General features: G+C 46.1%; 5 protein-coding genes across 5 annotated transcripts; 2 read left to right on the top strand and 3 right to left on the bottom strand.

The window, feature by feature from the left end:
* Positions 1 to 1,857: 1,857 nt before the first annotated feature.
* On the bottom strand, positions 1,858 to 4,181 carry LAJ45_07148 (uncharacterized protein; the record flags this gene model as incomplete). Its single annotated transcript, XM_046116707.1, has 6 exons — positions 1,858 to 3,045; positions 3,101 to 3,508; positions 3,574 to 3,791; positions 3,884 to 3,889; positions 3,948 to 4,015; positions 4,072 to 4,181. The coding sequence occupies 6 exons, from the start codon at positions 4,179 to 4,181 to the stop codon at positions 1,858 to 1,860; spliced, it is 1,998 nt and encodes a 665-aa protein (XP_045970109.1).
* A 1,510-nt stretch (positions 4,182 to 5,691) lies between these two features.
* On the top strand, positions 5,692 to 7,705 carry LAJ45_07149 (uncharacterized protein; the record flags this gene model as incomplete). The annotated part of the gene is made up of 9 exons (XM_046116708.1): positions 5,692 to 5,705; positions 5,762 to 5,831; positions 5,894 to 5,974; positions 6,025 to 6,160; positions 6,211 to 6,357; positions 6,430 to 6,497; positions 6,563 to 6,988; positions 7,042 to 7,213; positions 7,269 to 7,705. The coding sequence occupies 9 exons, from the start codon at positions 5,692 to 5,694 to the stop codon at positions 7,703 to 7,705; spliced, it is 1,551 nt and encodes a 516-aa protein (XP_045970110.1).
* Positions 7,706 to 8,849: 1,144 nt separating this feature from the next.
* Positions 8,850 to 10,374, bottom strand: LAJ45_07150 (uncharacterized protein; the record flags this gene model as incomplete). Its single annotated transcript, XM_046116709.1, has 3 exons — positions 8,850 to 9,319; positions 9,381 to 10,258; positions 10,319 to 10,374. 3 exons carry the CDS (start codon positions 10,372 to 10,374, stop codon positions 8,850 to 8,852), a joined length of 1,404 nt encoding a protein of 467 aa, XP_045970111.1.
* Positions 10,375 to 11,896: 1,522 nt separating this feature from the next.
* Positions 11,897 to 12,992, top strand: LAJ45_07151 (uncharacterized protein; the record flags this gene model as incomplete). The annotated part of the gene is made up of 3 exons (XM_046116710.1): positions 11,897 to 12,030; positions 12,090 to 12,366; positions 12,435 to 12,992. 3 exons carry the CDS (start codon positions 11,897 to 11,899, stop codon positions 12,990 to 12,992), a joined length of 969 nt encoding a protein of 322 aa, XP_045970112.1.
* A 2,301-nt stretch (positions 12,993 to 15,293) lies between these two features.
* LAJ45_07152 (uncharacterized protein) lies at positions 15,294 to 18,131 on the bottom strand (the record flags this gene model as incomplete). Its single annotated transcript, XM_046116711.1, has 4 exons — positions 15,294 to 16,859; positions 16,914 to 17,312; positions 17,394 to 17,761; positions 17,984 to 18,131. 4 exons carry the CDS (start codon positions 18,129 to 18,131, stop codon positions 15,294 to 15,296), a joined length of 2,481 nt encoding a protein of 826 aa, XP_045970113.1.
* Positions 18,132 to 18,332: the final 201 nt, after the last annotated feature.

Raw genomic sequence — 18,332 nt, forward strand, 5'->3', positions numbered from 1 at the left:
TAGAGATGAGCAAGAAGTCTTACAAGTCAAGCTAGACGACTGGACCAAAACTAGAGCAGCAGGACGAGCAGACCAAATAAGGAAGGGTAACCCCAAACATAAATTACCCTACCTTGGCATTCAACCTTTGAGGCGCAATAACTTTGCAGCCGATGCCCGGAAAATATGCTTTACCACGTCAGAAAGGATCCTGGCGATGCTCCGGTCCATTTGGGGTGGTTGAATGAACGAATTGCGGAGTTGAGGAAACACTGCAAAATAAACACGTTTTAGACCCCCAAAAATAACCCCCGGAGCGTCGAACCGCCGGAACCCTCCTGTTTCAGCCCGGTGCATCTTTGGGGGGGGTAAGAGTGCGACCCAAACTACCAAAGCAAACCTTTGCTTTAAAAACACCCAAATCTATTCTAAATACTCTGAATAAGCAATTGCTGTCTGGTCGGCTGTTTCCTCTAGTTCCTAGGATCCCGACCCTTTCTTGGCAAGGATTGCGAGATTTGACTCGGACGAAAATTCGTCCGCGGTGTGGTAGCAACTCTTCTCCTCCCCCCTGATAGAAAATAGGTGGTGCCCCCAGATTATTTGAAAGGCGGACGGCCAGTGAAAAAAGGAAAGAGGTAATGAAGGAAGGGGCGCCGAACTTCCATAAAGGAACTCGGTTGCCCCAGCTTGGCTTCGGGGGGATCAGCGAGTCTTTACCAGCGAGGAGCCCCCTTAAAGTTATTAAGTTTCTAGACTACAAATAACGATCAAACAAATGAAACTCTATCTTTCCATCGAACGAGCCGAAAGGATAGCTTGTCAAATTCCTTTCTGCCTATCTACCTGATCGAAGTCACGGTCGCGCCCTTTCAAGGCACCCCCGTTACATAATTATAGCTACTATATTGCTCTAAAAAAGAAAAATCAATTCAATCATGATTATATTGTCATAAAAAAGCAAAATCAATACTATTATATTCAAGTTCTACCGAGAAAATCAAAAATTAATATCATGATATCATCTCAAGAAAAGCAAAAATCAATATATAAATCAAAGAAAAATCAATGTGTTAGCAACTCAAAAAAAGCAATCTTAATCACCAACTTCTCAAACCTAGCCAATCAAAACCTTTAAATAACACATTGCATATCGGTATATCTATATACTTATAAGATATTTGGATCTAGCAGAGTTTTAAAAAAAAAGTGATCATGATAAAAATTAGGGTTCTCAACCAAATTATTATTCTTATAGCTGTTTCATTAAGAGCTGGCTTTTCAACTACTTACACTACCGGGACCTGGGAATAAGTGGATTATTGGCCCGACATGCTCTCCTGTACCATACCAAATCAAGGACCTGATCTCTGGACCTTACTAGCGCGCAGACCCGCTTGTTAAAAATATTCTTATATATCAATTATCGCCCTGCCCCCCCTTATATAATTCAATCTCGATAATAGTTCTTTCTCAGTTATAAGCTGTCACGTCACAGTACATATGAGGGTAAAATATTGCCCTTGATAGGTTGCCTTCATTCCATTGCACCAAACCGCTCTACCTATATAGCTACATCTAGCATATATGCGCTAACTCCTAGTGATCATCCAATCGAGCCATGTCATGTGGATATTCATTAATACATGTATATCTTTTTCCGTCTCCTTCTCTAAAGCACGCCGATAATAGTACAGGAAAATATTGCAAAATAATAAAAAGAAATAAAAGAAATCCGGGGCCGAAGATCCTGAGTTCGTTCCCATCAATTTAAGTTGGAGAAGGTACCGATCCCTCTATTTTATTAACTCTAACTCTTCCCATAAACCCCAAAATATTCCACAGTGTAGCTTCATTACCAATTCTGGTTTTGAATGGTTAATCGATGCACTGGCACCTCTCATCTGGGTCTGTCTCCCTTCTTCTATCGCCAAGAGCTGGGCAGCTTTGCGCCAACCTGGGATCGACACACTTGAATGCAATCATCCAGCTCTTTTCCATGACACGTCCAAAGCTAGGGTGATCAGGTTCATCAATGCTCTTTGCCTCTTTATGGATCCAGTGTTTCTTGTCGCTTTCCAATAGGGTTTTCAGGTGTTCGTAAGTATGCTTTGGTGTTCCTCTAATGCGCTTGGCAGAGACAAGGAATTGACCTGAAGATGACAAGAGCACATTGGAAGGAGGACAGAGCTCTGAATAGACAGCAGAGAAAATGCCAGGTACACGGCTCAGATCATCGTTCCCCCAAGGGTCCTTACATGATTCACAAGAGCAACTCCCGTATCCGGCACCCAGGGAAAGCACACCAGTGCTGGGCTTAAAGAAATCTTCGATACGGCTTTTGACCTTTGGAAGATCTTTGAATGCGCCGTTGAGAAATAATGTATGTTCCGCAAGGTCGTCCCATTGCTCCACGATGTGTGAAAGATAAGTGTCGTCATCTCCTCCAGTACTTCCTAATCCCTTCACAGAAGCTGCCTCGGTATTTTTCTTGACAGATAATTGGTCCAACTTTGGATTTCTAAAGTAGACAACAACATTCGGGTCAAGCCCAGAAAAAGCTTTGATGGCCCTGATTTCTTTTAGATTCCAGCCGACCTTTGCTGGCTCTTCGGAATTTATGCTGACGACAATATCAAGCTTTCGCTTGGGCTTGTAACTTTCATCCGGAGTGCTACCTGGGAGAATGCCTGGAAGGACTGCTGATGAATCAGATAACCGGACTCCCGTATATGCGGACCCAGCGCTGCTGCCTCCATACAAAGATCCCAAGCCTAATAATAAGAAGATGACGGTTGCGCCAATAAGAGTAGCTTTCCGCAATGCCGGGTAGGTATCCCCAAAGTTTCGCCATGCCACTGTACCATCGTTACGAAGCTTGACATAGGTCTCCCGGAGCTTATCTGCTCCAAGCTTGTAGTACACAAGACCACCCAATGCTATGCTGTAACCGAACATCTGGAGACCACTAAGTGGATCTGCCCAAATAACGACTGAGGCAACAACAAGGAGAATATCCTTAAGTACACCGCATAATGTAAGAACCAACGACGATGTTTTTCCAATCTGCCGTTCTATTAGCTTTGATTCATCAGCGGCATTCACAACCGGCAGCACATACCAAAAACACGACAGAAACATTCAAACCAAAAGCCACCATAGCATTTGCCAATAGAGTGAAGATGCCCACACGGGCAATGTCGAATAATCCCAATTTTGATCCTTCGAAAATGAGAAACATGACGAAGTTCATGCCTGCACAGACCGGAGCGAAATAATATAATGATACTAAAGGATCCATCTTGAATTCTGCCGAAGACAGAAGTCTTTGAACCATGACGAGACGAATAGCCTCGAAAACGATACCGATGATTTGGTAGAGGAAGCCAACAAGGTTGAACGCAATTTCCCCATACGACGCAATTATGACACCAATTACGATGAAGGAAACATTGCCCAGAATCCTGAGATTGGGCGAATCAATTCCCAGCCCCCACCCCGCAAGAAGCACAGCTACTGGGGTGGTCGCCTATATAATTAATCATGGTAAGCATCGATGGATTTTTCTCTCTTGTTTTAGATAAAAGATCCTACCTTCAACATTTGAATGAAGGAAACACTGAGATAAAGATATGCCTTGTTTCCACAAATTAAGCTTAAGCTAAAAAAGAATCCAATGGGCACAATCGCTCTCAAATAGATCCGTCCGGTCATTTTAACAGTGTGACGACCGTCCAGAAGGGTAGACGTCCTCGCGAGAACCTGCGTCGCGATAGTCGCAAAGATAAGGTGCCATGTGGTTAAGAATATTGCTATATTAATCAAATTTCTGAGGTTTAGCTGTGACCTCGAAGAATGCGTGCGGTATAGTGAAATCAAGTAACTGGCTTTCCGGGAGTCTTACGGAACGCTGCGGAGGGAAAAAACATCAGCAATTGAACCCCTCACTAAACTTTCGGAGAACTTACGAAATTCAAGGCTGAATAAAATCCACTTATTGAACAAAATCACAGAAGAACTCAAACCAATCCATACTCTGCAAAGAGACAGACATTAACTCCTAGATTCCTATTGAGAAGATTGAAAACATACGCTACATAGACTGCCGGGTGTAAAGAGGGTTTGGGAGGTGATGCGATATTCGGTGCAGGCAGTGAACCTGAAGAATCACCATCCCTCCTGTCGGAGGAATCGGCGGCCATGGCTAAAGTTTAAAGCAGGATGTTGATATGAACGAAGGTTGGGAAGAACGGATGAAACGAGCGACAGCAAAGATGATAGATGCAGGATTCTGGACGAAACTGTACGGCGAAAGAAGTAGGTTAGGACGCGAGGTACCTAGAAGAAAGAAGGTCGAAATAATACCGAAGAAGGAGGGGGTTGGAGAGCTGGCTCTAAGCTGATGGCGCTCAAACAGGGAAGAATGCAGCAGAGGTTTTATTTCGATCCACAACCACACATAGATCAACGTGCTACCAAGACGATACGCTATCGTGTTCTGAGTAACCAGCCCCTATTCAAAATTCGAAAAGGCGATCCACCCCTGAACGAAATTCCCGTCATGACCCAAGATGCATATAGATTTGCGAGCCCTAGTATTTTTACACCGCGGTCCCACGGAAGGGTGAGATGCTGAAACGCGAAAATAGCACAAGAGGAAAAAACAAAGACACTGCGGGAAGCTTATCGTTAACGTTTTGCCCCACCAATTGGTCACGATACATAAAGTAGAGACGCAGGTCCAAATATAGCTTCAGGAAAGGTGTTTAAAGCTGTAGGAAAGCATCTAGAAAAGAAACTTTCAGATGCGTAATCATACTCTTAATCCAGATATCAGGGTCCGTCCCCAGGAAGCAAAACGCCAAGAATCTTGATAGCGATTCGGTGAAAAAACATACATATTGGAATAACGACAATCAGAATGAATGCGTTGCTGTAGGATAATTGACCTTGAAATATCGCGTAATCTTAATAGTCAAACATTGAGAAAAATATCGCTGCCACTGCCAGCTATACAAGACTTTTTGCCCAGAAACTTAAATACATGTAGCTTGGACCCTTGCACGATAATTATGAGGCTCAAATAAACATTCATGAACCCCACCAAAATTTACATGATACGTATATGTAGGATATGCCGCACAAACTGGTACAAAATGCACAATTTACTCCGGGTACATGTGCATCCAGTCTAGGCCTGAATGTGAACAAAATCTCTAACTACCAGATCCTCGAATACAGCGCGTTTGAAGCTTGACCTCTTCGCTCGAGTTCGAGGCCATGGAGCTCCCCTGAAAAATGACACGCGTATACATACCAACAACCCTGGATAAACACAACGGAAGTGAGCCCGTCGAGAAGGACGTAAGCAATCAGCGTGCCTACATGATCGCGGTATCAAAAACTGGTTTGGGGTTTGATGCCCTTGTGGAATTGCTGAATATGTGTTGATAGACAGCCCTGCCGTGTGGACCCCACAGCTAACTAGTTGTTAATGCTTATGTCCAGGGCTTCAGCCCAGTTTCAAATCTAGTTATAAGTTGCCTGTGCACACAACGTGCTCGCGTCTCCCTCCCCCTTTCCCCTCTTATCCCCCTCCTTCTCTACCCCCCCAAGTATAGAAAGCCTCCTCGATAGACAATTGACTCCATCTTGTTTCAATCGCAGTTTCTTCGTCCAAGTTATATCCAATTCTGATTTCCACCAGCTATCATGTCTTCAGATACGTGAGTGGATTTCTCTGGTTCTCATGAAGCTACAGTTGCTGAGTACCATTCTCTAGATATGTTGATGTTCTCGTCATTGGCGCCGGACCTACTGGTCTAGGTGCCGCCAAAAGGTTGAACCAGCTTGTACGTCTCCATCTATCTTAATGAGTTCAGAGATATCAAGCTAATAAATCACTTTCCTTCAGAACGAGGCTTCCTGGCTTCTTGTTGACTCTAATGAAACCCCTGGAGGGCTTGCCTCTACCGATGTCACACCCGAGGGATTTGTACGTCCCTGATCCCCTTTCAAAACTCTGTTACTGACGGAATACGGTAGCTCTATGATGTCGGCGGACATGTCATTTTCTCTCATTACAAGTACTTCGATGATTGCATCAACGAAGCTCTTCCCAAGTCTGATGATTGGTATACACATCAACGCATCTCCTACGTCCGTTGCAAGGAGCTTTGGGGTAAAGGAATCTTATCCAATTTTGAGAACAGGCCACTAATTTTATCCAAGTTCCATACCCGTTCCAGAACAACATTAGTATGCTGCCCAAGGAAGACCAGGTTAGCTGTATGAATGGCATGATCGATGCAGCTTTGGAATTCCGAGTTGCAAACACGAAGCCAAAAAACTTCGACGAGTGGATTGTGAGAATGATGGGTAGGCTATTTTTTTTGAATCTGAATTTGACTTTGCGCCGATTCCCCTAACTGACTCCTTCCATCTCAATAGGTGAGGGTATCGCGGATCTATTTATGCGACCATATAACTACAAGGTTTGGGCTGTGCCTACCACCAAGGTAAGTTCTAAAGATCATTATAAGCTTAGTTTCTTATACTTATCATCAACCTTGCCGAATTTCAGATGCAATGCGAATGGCTTGGAGAGCGTGTCGCAGCACCGGATCTCAAGACTGTTACCAAGAACGTCATTCTCCAGAAGACGGCAGGTAACTGGGGCCCTAATGCTACATTCCGTTTCCCTGCCCACGGCGGTACTGGTGGCATCTGGATCGCTGTTGCAAACACTCTACCAAAGCAAAATGTTCGCCTGGGTAAGAGTGGAACTGTTGAAAAAATTGATGCGGAAAAGAAGGTTGCTACTTTAGCAGACGGGAAAACTATTACATACGGAAGACTCGTCAGCACAATGGCTGTTGATGCTCTGTGCGAAAAAATTGATGACCAGGAATTGATAATCATGACCAAGGATCTGTTCTATTCTACCACCCACGTTGTCGGAATTGGTATTCGAGGCGCGAGACCAGAGAACATTGGTGACAAGTGCTGGGTAGGGTCCATTATTCTAAAATTTCTATTTTTTGAATCTAAATTTCTCGACAGCTTTACTTCCCCGAAGACGATTGTCCGTTCTATCGCGCAACTATCTTCAGCAACTATTCTCCCAACAACCAGCCACAAGCAAACATCAAGCTACCCACCCTCCAGAAAGCAGATGGAAGCAAGCCTGACTCGAGTGAACCCCAGGAGGGACCTTATTGGTCCTTGATGATGGGTATGTTAACGTGTAATTGTGTTAGGAAGTAACTACAGGCTGACAAGACTTGCAGAAATTTCTGAGTCGTCAATGAAACCAGTTGATGGGCCTAACCTACTCCGTGATACCATTCAAGGCTGTATCAACACCAGTCTTATAAGTGCGGGTGCCGAGATTGTATCTACCTATCACAGACGATTCGATCACGGATACCCTACACCCAGCCTGGAGCGCGATGGGGTTTTGAAACAGCTACTTCCTAAACTACAAGCAAAGGGCATTCACTCAAGAGGTCGGTTCGGCAGCTGGAAATACGAAGTCGGAAACCAGGACCATTCATTCATGCTCGGTGTTGAGGCGGTTGATAACATCCTTCATGGGGCAACTGAGCTTACCTTGAATTACCCCGACTTTGTCAACAGTCGTTCCAATACCGAGAGAAGCCTTATTGAAGGAAAAGCGCTTTTCTCGCAGCTCCCCGCTTATAAGGATGTTGAAACGAGAAACTAATAGTGGAATACTATACACTGGGTTTTTTTTAGCAAGCGAATTTTGGGTGAAGAAATCTTTATATATCGTTTTAGTTTCGGATATCTATACCCCCCAAACATACATTATATCATTCATAGAAGGGCTGTAGAAATTAGCACAAGATAAATGCGTATACTATTCCGAGATATCATAAAGACCAAACCTACATAGTAAAATGTCTTGCAAAATTCTCGTAACAAAGGTTCGTGCTGCAACAGCAACCGTCTACTTGGTCTTTACAAAGACCCTGGGTCCCTTACATAAAAGTGATCAAGGCCGGATATCTGTTCACATGTCTCCCGGAGCTTATTGAACCAAGCTTATTGAACCAAGCTTATTGAACCAAGCTTTTGTTCTTGGCATAGGTTGGCTTGATTAATAATAATCCCTACCTTTCTACAGGGTACAGGAGGTACTTATGATCATCATTTGTCTTAGTTTTTTTTTTTTTTTTTTTTTGTTTAATTCATTAATTTCATTTGTCTTAGTTGTGTGTATGTAGAGTAGGTAAACGTACCTACATTACATGTGTTTCTATTGGTATCCTTTATTTAACCCCTTAGTTACATTTTAGGGACACACAGGGTGGCTAGGGTTTTCCTAAGAAAAATTACATTATATTCGATCATATCAAATCACTCGGAATTACATCCATGCAGCCTCAAATTGCATTCAGCTACTTATGCAGGGGAATGAGATGCGGTATCTGATCTACAAGCACTAGCAGCCGCCCTGCCGCCCTGCATTGTTCGAATAAAAAGAAGTCAGGACCTTGGAAAGAATACCCGCCCCTCCCCCCACCTCCGTTTCTACAGATGGAGCGAAACGCATGTTCGTTATTCTTCAGCAATTAAGTCAAAATGATGACAATTTTGATTTGAACTTTGTTTGACCATGACTATAAGACAAAAAAGGAAAACTCTAAAGTAATAATAATAATAATAGAAATCCCAAGCTTTATTCCCCGGGCTACACCTAGCCCATAGATAACCCTTGCTTCCGAAAACACAATCGAAAAAAAGAAAAAAGACAGAACGTGACAAACAAAAACGGATATAACGCCTGAATAAAAGACTTCCCTTTAATCTTTACGGTCCCAAGAAGGAAAGGAAAAAAAATAAATCTATTCGACAGCGGAGACACCGGCGCCGGCCAGTACTGGGTTCTCGATGTCGAACTGGAACTTGAAGTCCGCTCCCAACTCCTTCCTCAACACGGTCACGATCGCGTGAAGAACGTTCTCAAAGACACCCATGCTGGCTGGGTTCTCCTTGTCGTTCTCGTCGCCCTGGTGGACACCGGTCTTGACAAGGCAGGTGTTCCAGCCGTAGAGGTTTCCGCCAATGATGTCGGACTGCGGGTTGTCTCCGATCATGTAGACGTTCTGGGGCAGTACCTTCTCAGAGTGGATCTCCTCCATCCATGAGGTGAGGCACTCGTCGGCGTAGGTGTAGGTAGCCTTTTCGGGCTTTCCGTAGATGGTACGCTCGAGTTCAACGCCGGTGATGGCCTTGTACATGGCCTCGAGGGCGAGACGGAAGGTACCCTGGGACATACGGGGGTACTTGTGCTCAGTTGGGCAGAGAAGATCGCCTGGAGAGAATTGTTAGTATTTTTATTCAAATCTTGTAAAAATATTCAATCGGATACTTACCATGTGAGAAATAGATAGGGATACGCTGGCTGACAGGGTCCTTGGCCTTGGTGCCTAGACGACCGTTCTCGGACTGCAGGAGATCCATGATGATCTGTGCGTCTGTGGCGTAATCTCTTGAATCAGAGAACACAAGGATAGCATCAATGTTGTGCTTCGAGAAATCTCTTGGTCGTGCAGACGCCCTCTCCCATGTTCCGAAAGTTCGGTATGGGGCAATGCTCTCGTCCCAGGCGACGATGTCATTGGGAACAACAACGTCCTTGAAGCCGTACTTCTCGGCAACCTCTCGGCAACGGTAGCCCTCGCCACCTACTACCAAAACGGTGCTGTAGTACTCTGCCAAGGCAGACATGGGGGTGTGTGATTGGATGAACTGTTTGGTAGAGATGGGAGAGTTCAAGATCTTACTAAGCTGAGCACAACGCTCTGCCTCTGGCTTTCCGGACCCGTTGGTCAAGAAGATGTGAGGAATCTTGAGACCAAGCTCATTCTGTCCGTTAAGAATCTCCAAGGTCTTTGCACCCTCGGGAATGACCCTGTCACCGTGGACGAGGACACCATCGATATCAAAGATAAAGGCAACATTCTTGGCAGCCGAAACCTTCTCTTGGGCAAGATCCTGAGCCTTGGCAGCGAGAATGTCGAATGAGGGAACTGAGGCAGGAAGACCAGGGCGGTAAAGGTGGGATGGACGCTTGACTCGTGGGATAGGAAGGGAAGCACCGAACGAGTTTCTTGAACCTCGGCGCTCTCGCTGGGAGGGAGCAATTGACAATGAGTGCATCAACTTCTCGGATTCTCCGAGAGCAGAGCGAGTTGCTTCAATTTCAATGACTCCGGAGCCCTGAGGTGCAGGAACTGGCAATTTTGGCTCACTGAATAAGGCTGTTAGAATATTGATACTTATGTGTGAAGATGGTTGGAGCATTGCTTACGTCTTTCCTGAAGTACCGTTGGTGTTCTCGACGTTGTTCATGTTGGAGGTAGTCATATTGAAGTTGTGGTAATAAGGTTTAAATATTTGAGTGTAGTATATAAAGATGGTGTGGAGTGAGTGTAGTGGATTTGGAATGATTTTGAGAGGGACTTGAAGGGAGAGACTATTAGGTATTTATGTGACCATCCCTTACGTCCGGCCTTGATCATCGAATGTTCGAAATAGACACTAACTCCTTCTCGAAACCCGACAACAATTCTTCGATTGCCAAGATTGGATATAGTTGCTCAATGAGTCCAACGTTTCCGGGAAGCGGGTGCCGTACCCTACAATGTACATGCTTGCAATTGTTACAAGAGGGTTTTGAAGATGAGGATCCTTTTCACTCGGCTGCAGTACCAGCGCCAATTCACCGATGGTGTAATTACCGATGAACGACTCAACTATGTTAGGGGGGAGAGGGAGGGGGGTGTTCTGCTAAGATCTTGCAATGAGAGAAAGATCAAAACTCAGTGAAAAAACGGGATCTGCGGATAAGTGCATGTTCAATTTCATAATTTCATGTTTACTCACAAGCTCCGTTGAGTTGATATCTTCAATTGCTCATTATTAGCAATTAAAAAATATTGGAAATTGATTACAATGGGATGACATTATATTTCTTAGGGTGAATGTTATCTTTGTTTTCGCCCTGCGTATATTAATTGCAAAGTACCCGCAGGCAGGGCTGTCCTTCTTCAATCACGCCTAAAGCGCTTATCGAGCAGGCATATTGATGGCCTGAGAACTGATCGTTCGTCTGAAGAAGAGAGAGATTGATTGAGTTAGGCGATTGACTATGATGGATCTGTATTGGGAGTGGAGAGCGTTGTCGCGTACTGATAATGACATCCCTGCACCCAGCTTTCAAGCAGCGGGTGGACGTCAGAGATGTCTCGGGCTGGTACGTTCTCGGAAAAACTTAATGCAGCTAAACCTTAGTCGCACCTGCGCGGAGGCGGCCGGAGAGCGTGGGCGCGTTGGCGTTGCGTCATACTTTCGGCACTCCTGAAATCGAGGTATCGGACGTAAGGCCGGCAGAGCAACCAGGCAATGAAATTCCCTCGGGTCGGAGTCTCTAGTCGTTCCCTCGTGGATTTGGGCAGAAAAATTTGACCCTTCAGAAGGGATCGACAAAGTGAACCTGCATAGGCGGCTGGAATACGGCCTTTTCGGTTAACTGTAGATGAATCCGTAGGCTTGGAGGCGGAACACCCTGCACAGCGAAGTCCTTTCGAAGATGCAGGCCGTGGTTTCAGTAACCTTCTCCCGGCCAGATCTGCTTGAGAAATTCACTCGATGACATCAGTGCGGGTATTTTCATGTCGGGAGAACGCAGTTTCGTTCTGTTCAAGAAGGTATAGTATCAAAGTAGATAATAGAGCGTTGTGGGCCGACTGATAGAACCTTCTGAAAGAAAAGGATAGATTGAAAGAACGAAAAGCACAAGTCCCAATTTCTAAACAGCCCCTCACACAAACACAAATCTCCCTTCTTCAAGAACAACATCAACAACAACAACATCATCATCATCATCATGTCTTTGGGAAGAACCTTCACATTGCCCACTGGAGCAAAGATTCCTGCTGTTGGATTCGGAACCTTCGCAAACGAGGGTTCAAAGGGTGAATCCTACAAGGCTTGCCTTGCAGCATTGAAGGCTGGATACAGGTAATCATCAAAACCATTTGAGTACTTTTACCATCAAGAGATTAACACCAGGTTTACAGGCATCTTGATTGTGCCTGGTACTATCAGAACGAGGAGGAGATTGGTGATGCCATCCATGACTTCCTCGAGGGGAGCAATGGGGCTGTCAAGCGTGAGGACATCTTTGTTGTCACCAAGGTGTGGAACCACCTGCACGAGCCTGAGGAAGTAAAGTGGTCCCTGGAGGATTCATTGAAGAAGCTCAGACTCGATTATGTCGACCTCTTCCTTGTCCACTGGCCCGTTGCCGCGGAGCGAACCGACGAGTACATGCCCAAGATTGGGGCTGATGGCAAGGTATGATAGACCCTGTTAATCATGATAGCAAACGGACGGCACAACTGACAGTGCTTCTACGTCTCCAGTATGTGATCAAGCACGACCTCACCAACAACCCTGAGCCCACCTGGCGGGCCATGGAGGAGCTCTACGCTGCCGGCAAAGCCAAAGCCATCGGTGTGAGCAACTGGACTATCCCAGGCCTCGACCAGCTCCTTGGCTTTGCAAAGGTCAAGCCTCACGCAAACCAAGTCGAGATCCACCCCTTCTTCCCCAATGAAGAGCTCCTCCAGTACTGCAAGGAGAAAGACATCCTCCTCATCGCCTACTCTCCGCTTGGCTCCCAGAACCAGGTCCCCTCAACAGGAGAGAAGGTTTCAGAGAACAAGACCCTGAACGCCGCCGCGGAGAAGACGGGCCACACGCTAGCGCAGACCCTGATCTCATGGGGTGTCAAGAGGGGGTACTGTGTCCTTCCTAAGAGTGTCAACCCTACACGCATCATCAGCAACTTCCAGGACTATGACATGACCGAGGAGGACTTCCAGGCCATCAACGCCGTTGCAAAGGGAAGGCACACGAGATTCGTGAACATGAAGGATACCTTTGGCTATAACGTCTGGGCAGACGAGAAGGACGAGTAAATGTTTTTCGAATTGGGGCGTTTCTTTATTTCTTTTTTTTTTTTTAAAGTTTTTAGCTAGGCATTGAAAAGAATTGAATTCTGTTTTGCTTTGAAGTGTAGTTGGCTATCGTGCATGCGCAAGCGAATCATTTCTTATCACTCGCCCGTTTTATCCTGCTGATTAGGCGCCAGCCCTATCGAACAAAACGTTTTGCAACCGCCCGCTGTCAAGTTTAGCCCCGACATGAAGAAACCCTAACCCTCACGATCCTCCCGATCTCCAACGTGGCACGGCCAAGCTTTTTCAAACTAAAACAATCCCATGTGTAACAACAACCCCTCCAAAAGGCCAATGATCCTAATCACTGGATTAGTTATCTTCGCTCCCTCGTAGGCACAATCTCCCTACCAGAATATACATTTTGATATTTGGCGAGGAAGTTCCCTGTTAAAGGCCAGATATGTATTGATGATATTTTCTTTTTTGGGTTTAGTATTGCCTGTGGGCGGAAGGCGTCTGTTTCTGTATATAGACAAGATATGGTTTGCCCTTCCAAAATCATCACAACCGCATCTGCAGGGTGTGAAAATTGCGTATATCTAAACGAGACGAGCCTCCTTCCTCCTTGCCATTTCGGGAGCGGTGACAAATAAGGGGGAGAAAGGTCATCATTGATCTTCATAAAGACAACGGTAGATCTACATGGCAGTAACGGGTATTATCCACGCTGTACTATAGTAATCATGCGTAGCCGACAAAAAGAATGTAGTCTAGACCCTTCTGGAGAGCTCCGGTGGTAGAATGTAACTCAAGCTGGCATGTGCCGAAACCGAGTGATGCACGGTGTCTCATCCAAAACAAAACAAACGTGTTGCCGGTTTTCCAGTGTGTGTTTCCGCACGGGGAAGGGGCTGCTGGTTTCGATATGATATGACTGCTATTTTGCAATATTTTATTAATCATCGATGGCATGCATATCGGTACGTATGTATCATCATGGTACGGACTTAGGGTGATGGGATGAACACACACTGACTTATAAAGGATAGATCGGAGTCCCTATGATGCATGAAGAGCAACCGCGCTTCCAAACCGAACCGATCGCTCTTTGTTTCCCGCGTACCCGGGTTCCCTTGTTGAGGTTGGTCGTTAGTATTCTCGCTAGATGTGGTCGCTTCATAACTCCTAGTGGAGCCTCCAGCGGCACCAAGGAAATCACTAGAAGTCCTGGTGTTTGATAGTCCCTTCTTCCCCTGAGCTGAACATATGTGCACAGCCTGTGGCCTGGCCAACCACAATGCAGTGAAGCTCGGCGGCATTAAATAGACAGATCAACTAGTGTAGGCACAGTTGTGTGTTGGGAATTTGTAGGCTGTCCTAGCTAGCTCCTGGGCAATCTCTTTCATGGGTGTGGTGCATTGATTTCCCGTATCTAGGCCTTTATCTTGATCTGCACAAGGCGCTGCGATGGCGCGGGTGTTTGGTGATGAACATTTCAGAAACGATAGGATAGTGGTGCAGTAGAGGATGAGGGATGAGGACAGGTAGCGTAGGGATAACAAACAACCCTGACTACGGCCACAAACATCCTGCACAGATACAAACACAGGGGCCGAAGTGCTGATACACTTAATTCCGTGTTTGTCGCAAAGATGCTTTGTTCGCTCATGTTATCTTAGATATTGGTCGGATGTTTTGGTTTTGCTAACATTGAATGGCTTGCCACTACGAATGTAGGTACTACGTAGTAATATGCGAATATATCATCATAGCCTGTCTAATTCTAATTCTCTCATAATACATGCAGCTATATTGACATCATATTCCTTTCTAATTTGTTGACTATCGGGATACATACATGGGCGGCTCGCGACGTAAATGGCCTCTCATCGAACCGTTCGGCATTGCTTTACCTTCTTCAATGGCCTTTGATCATAGCCAGTCACTCGCATCTGCAGGGCCCAAGTTTCTCGACACGTGCTTAGTCCTGGCATTTATGATTATAAATGCAAATTCAACCACGCATGAAGTTCGCCCTAACTAAAAACAAAGAAATATATAGATGCATTCCTGTGACAAATGAGAAAAAAAACGACGACGAAAATCCCATGAAAAATGAAAAATAAAAGAAACAATCATTGCGTTGATTAATCAGTTCAATTCCCATTTTTTCCGTCCCACTGAAGAAATAATAAGATATGAAAGAATAAAAGGGGAAAAAAGTTGAAAATAAAAACAAGAAACCTGGCCTTTTTTCTTTTTTTCCACCGCCACTACAAGTCCTCTCTACACTACCGCCCACGCCGCTTTTCTTCGTTGTCAATCTTCATCCTCCCAGCCTCCGCCAAAATTATTGGCACCGTTACTCCTTCCTTGCCCAAAATCTAGCTTGGCTAGAAATTCTGGTGGGACACTGGGTTGATACTTTTTCTCCCGTTCTCTGTTTGTGCCGCCTAACCCTGCGCCGTAGCTTAGTAACATATCTGTACTCGTTGGCAACGAGAAAGGGAGCATGAGTGCAGGATCGAGGAGCAGATTTTCAGGTGCGTTGTTGTCTTCTTCTTCCTCTGCTGGCTCGGATGTATGGAGACCGCCTGGAGAAGTGGCAGTGATGAAAGGCGGTGTTTTTGACGGGGAAAGCGCAGTACTTGAACGGGAGCCCGTAGGGGTGGTGGGAGTTTGAGTTGCTGAGCGGCCACTGGAGGACACATTGGATGTTGATATAGACACACTCCGAGATTTTCGGCGTGCCTTGGAATCGAAAAATGATACATTAAGATCAAGAAGATATTTCATTCCATCGCGGTTCAAGGTCTTTTCGCCAACTTCGGGCCTGTAGTTCTTCGTCGCGTGAAGAAGCTGCTGTGGGTTGAGTCGAGTAAACTGTTGCGTTGTGGACTGTAGCGCACCAGGATCTTCACCCAGGGAGGTAAAGCATTGTAGCCATTGGAGCAGTTGGATGACTGGTACCAAATGCCGTCGCGCAGCCTCGATTGTATTTTCGCCGCTTGTTGTCAGTGAGCCGGATTCATAGTGTTCGGGCTGTCTGTTATTTGTCCGTGCCCAGTCTTCAAGTGTGGAGACATTGAGACGGATCTGCATCGCTTTTGTTCGCGCAAGGTATTTACGGTTCGACATGATACGATTAAAAAGCTCTGCACCAAGCCAATAAAACAATTGGCTAAGAACTTGAGAAATGATCACTGAGTGAATGTCATACAAGTCCAATACGAATAGTGTTGACGAGAGTAAAGATGTAATATTTCTCGGGCTCGGTTTTGCGCGCTGTTTTGGGGAAGGCGGACGGAACCGCCGTTCTCCTGCTGGCTCGGGGGATTTTTTTTTAGTCTTGAATAACCGCCATTCGTTTTGGAAATGAACGTCTTCAAACCCAGGGATGGTTTCGTGGTCAAGCATGGCTTGGTCGAGAACCCTATCCATCCTCCGCTCGGCATCCCGGATGATGAGGATAAAGATCTCGTTTATCAGCTCCGAAAGGTTTTGCTGAAAATTTATTGTTGCGCCTACGAGACCGGCATCCTTCTTGAGATAGTGGAGGAGTAGGGTTGCATTGGAGATCCAAAATGCGAGGATCGTCATATCCCATTGATGCCGCTCCACTACATTATTGATCTTCTCCATTGCCGAGAGAAGTAATCGAGAAAGAAGCTCCTGAGAACTATGATAATGGGCATATCGGGCGGCCAGGAAAAGTACATTCGCAGGCACTGGCTTCTGACTGGGTGATCGCTGTGGTAGCATATTGGTGATCACAACCTCAAGCACTCGATCTAGCTCATGCTCTTGAAACACAAACATTTGATCATTCAAACATCTATCCCACACGAATTCCTGTCCTTCTTCTTCTTCCTCTGACTCGGGTAGCTGTTATAAGTCAGCAAGCACACCCCCGGCGTATATTCGGATATCCGCACTTACCTCCTGTTGCTCATCCAGTCCCAAACTCGATAAATCTACCTCTAGATTTATGGCACTCTCCATCATCATCCGCCTCTTGAGCTCGTTCTCTGCCATCTCCTCTTCAAACCTGTCCTGCGCCAAGCCTGTGTCGTAGAAATCATCACTGACCCCCGCCGAGCCAATATACCCGCTTTCGTGCAAGTAGTCTGAAAGTTCGCTATTTGGAGGCATAAAATCAAACGCCGTCCTTCCAGAAGAGCTCTTAATCTCTCCCGACGCTCCGTGGTCTAACAGCAGCTTTGCAATACCCTTATGGCGATTCGTCATGGCCCACATCAGGGAGCTCCACTGGTGCCTATCCTGTTGGTCTACATTTGCACCAGCGTCCAACAGCGCAGAGACAACATCTTCATGTCCCTATCGCAAATTCCACCTCGAATTCAGCCAAGATACCTCCCGCCGGCGTTGCGTGGAAAACCATAAAAAAGCATGACTTACGAAGCAGCTCGCATATATCAGCGGGCTAGTTCCCTCCTCATCCGGCGCGTTAACATCGATGTATTGTCTCCCTTTACCTTCTAGTATTCTCCTACATTTTCCCTCGTCTCCGTTGCTGGCCGCCATGTTGAGCGCACGTTGTAAAAGATCCGTTTTCTCCTTGTCCGATAATTTCGGATTATCGGCAATCTCATCCTCATCTTCCAAGCCCGACCCATCATTGAAGGCGGCCTGGGCAGCCAGCATAGAGACCAGGCGTGTATCGCTATCCGCAATTCCCTTTACGTCATCGTCTTCATCGCGAAAGTCCGGATCGAGGTTGAAGTTTAACCTGGCAGGTACCGGCGCGGTGATGAATTGAGGCTCACCTGTAAACCGAAGATGGGGCATCATCGCTCCGTCAGTACTACTGGTCATCATGATATTCCTAGGTTTGCGTCTGGAGTCGCCGGGAGATGAAGAAGCAGAAGAAGCAGGGGGAGTAAAAGAGGAATAGAAATCATCTTGATCATAGGGATTATGATAATGCTGGGGCGGGAGGTAGAAGTCCCGAGAGTATGGGGAGGGTTTCGAATCGGAGGATGCCATACCACCTTGCCAGGCGTCGTAGACTTCGGTCTCGGTAGTGAGAGGAGGCGTTCTTCGACGGTCGTCTAATGACGTTGGAAGGTCCGCGGGGAGTACTCTGGGGACTTTTGGAGGAAGCTCAAAGCCGTTGAGCGGATCACCTAAGTCCATTAGGGGGGATGGGGTGGGGGGAGAAGAGAGGATATAATAAAAAAGACCGTGGTTGTTGGAGTGTGTCCTGTAATACGGGGGCTGCGTATGCGTATGTCCTTCGTAAGATGATGTAGAAAGATGGCTGTGGCTGTGATTGTGTCAGTGTTTGCCTGATGGCTGGTGGTGGGGGGTGTGAGGGGGTGTGAAGCAGTGGAGGGA

Source organism: Morchella importuna (assembly GCF_003444635.1).
Source record: "Morchella importuna strain M04M26 chromosome Unknown Morimp01GS022, whole genome shotgun sequence".
Lineage (NCBI taxonomy): Eukaryota > Fungi > Ascomycota > Pezizomycetes > Pezizales > Morchellaceae > Morchella > Morchella importuna.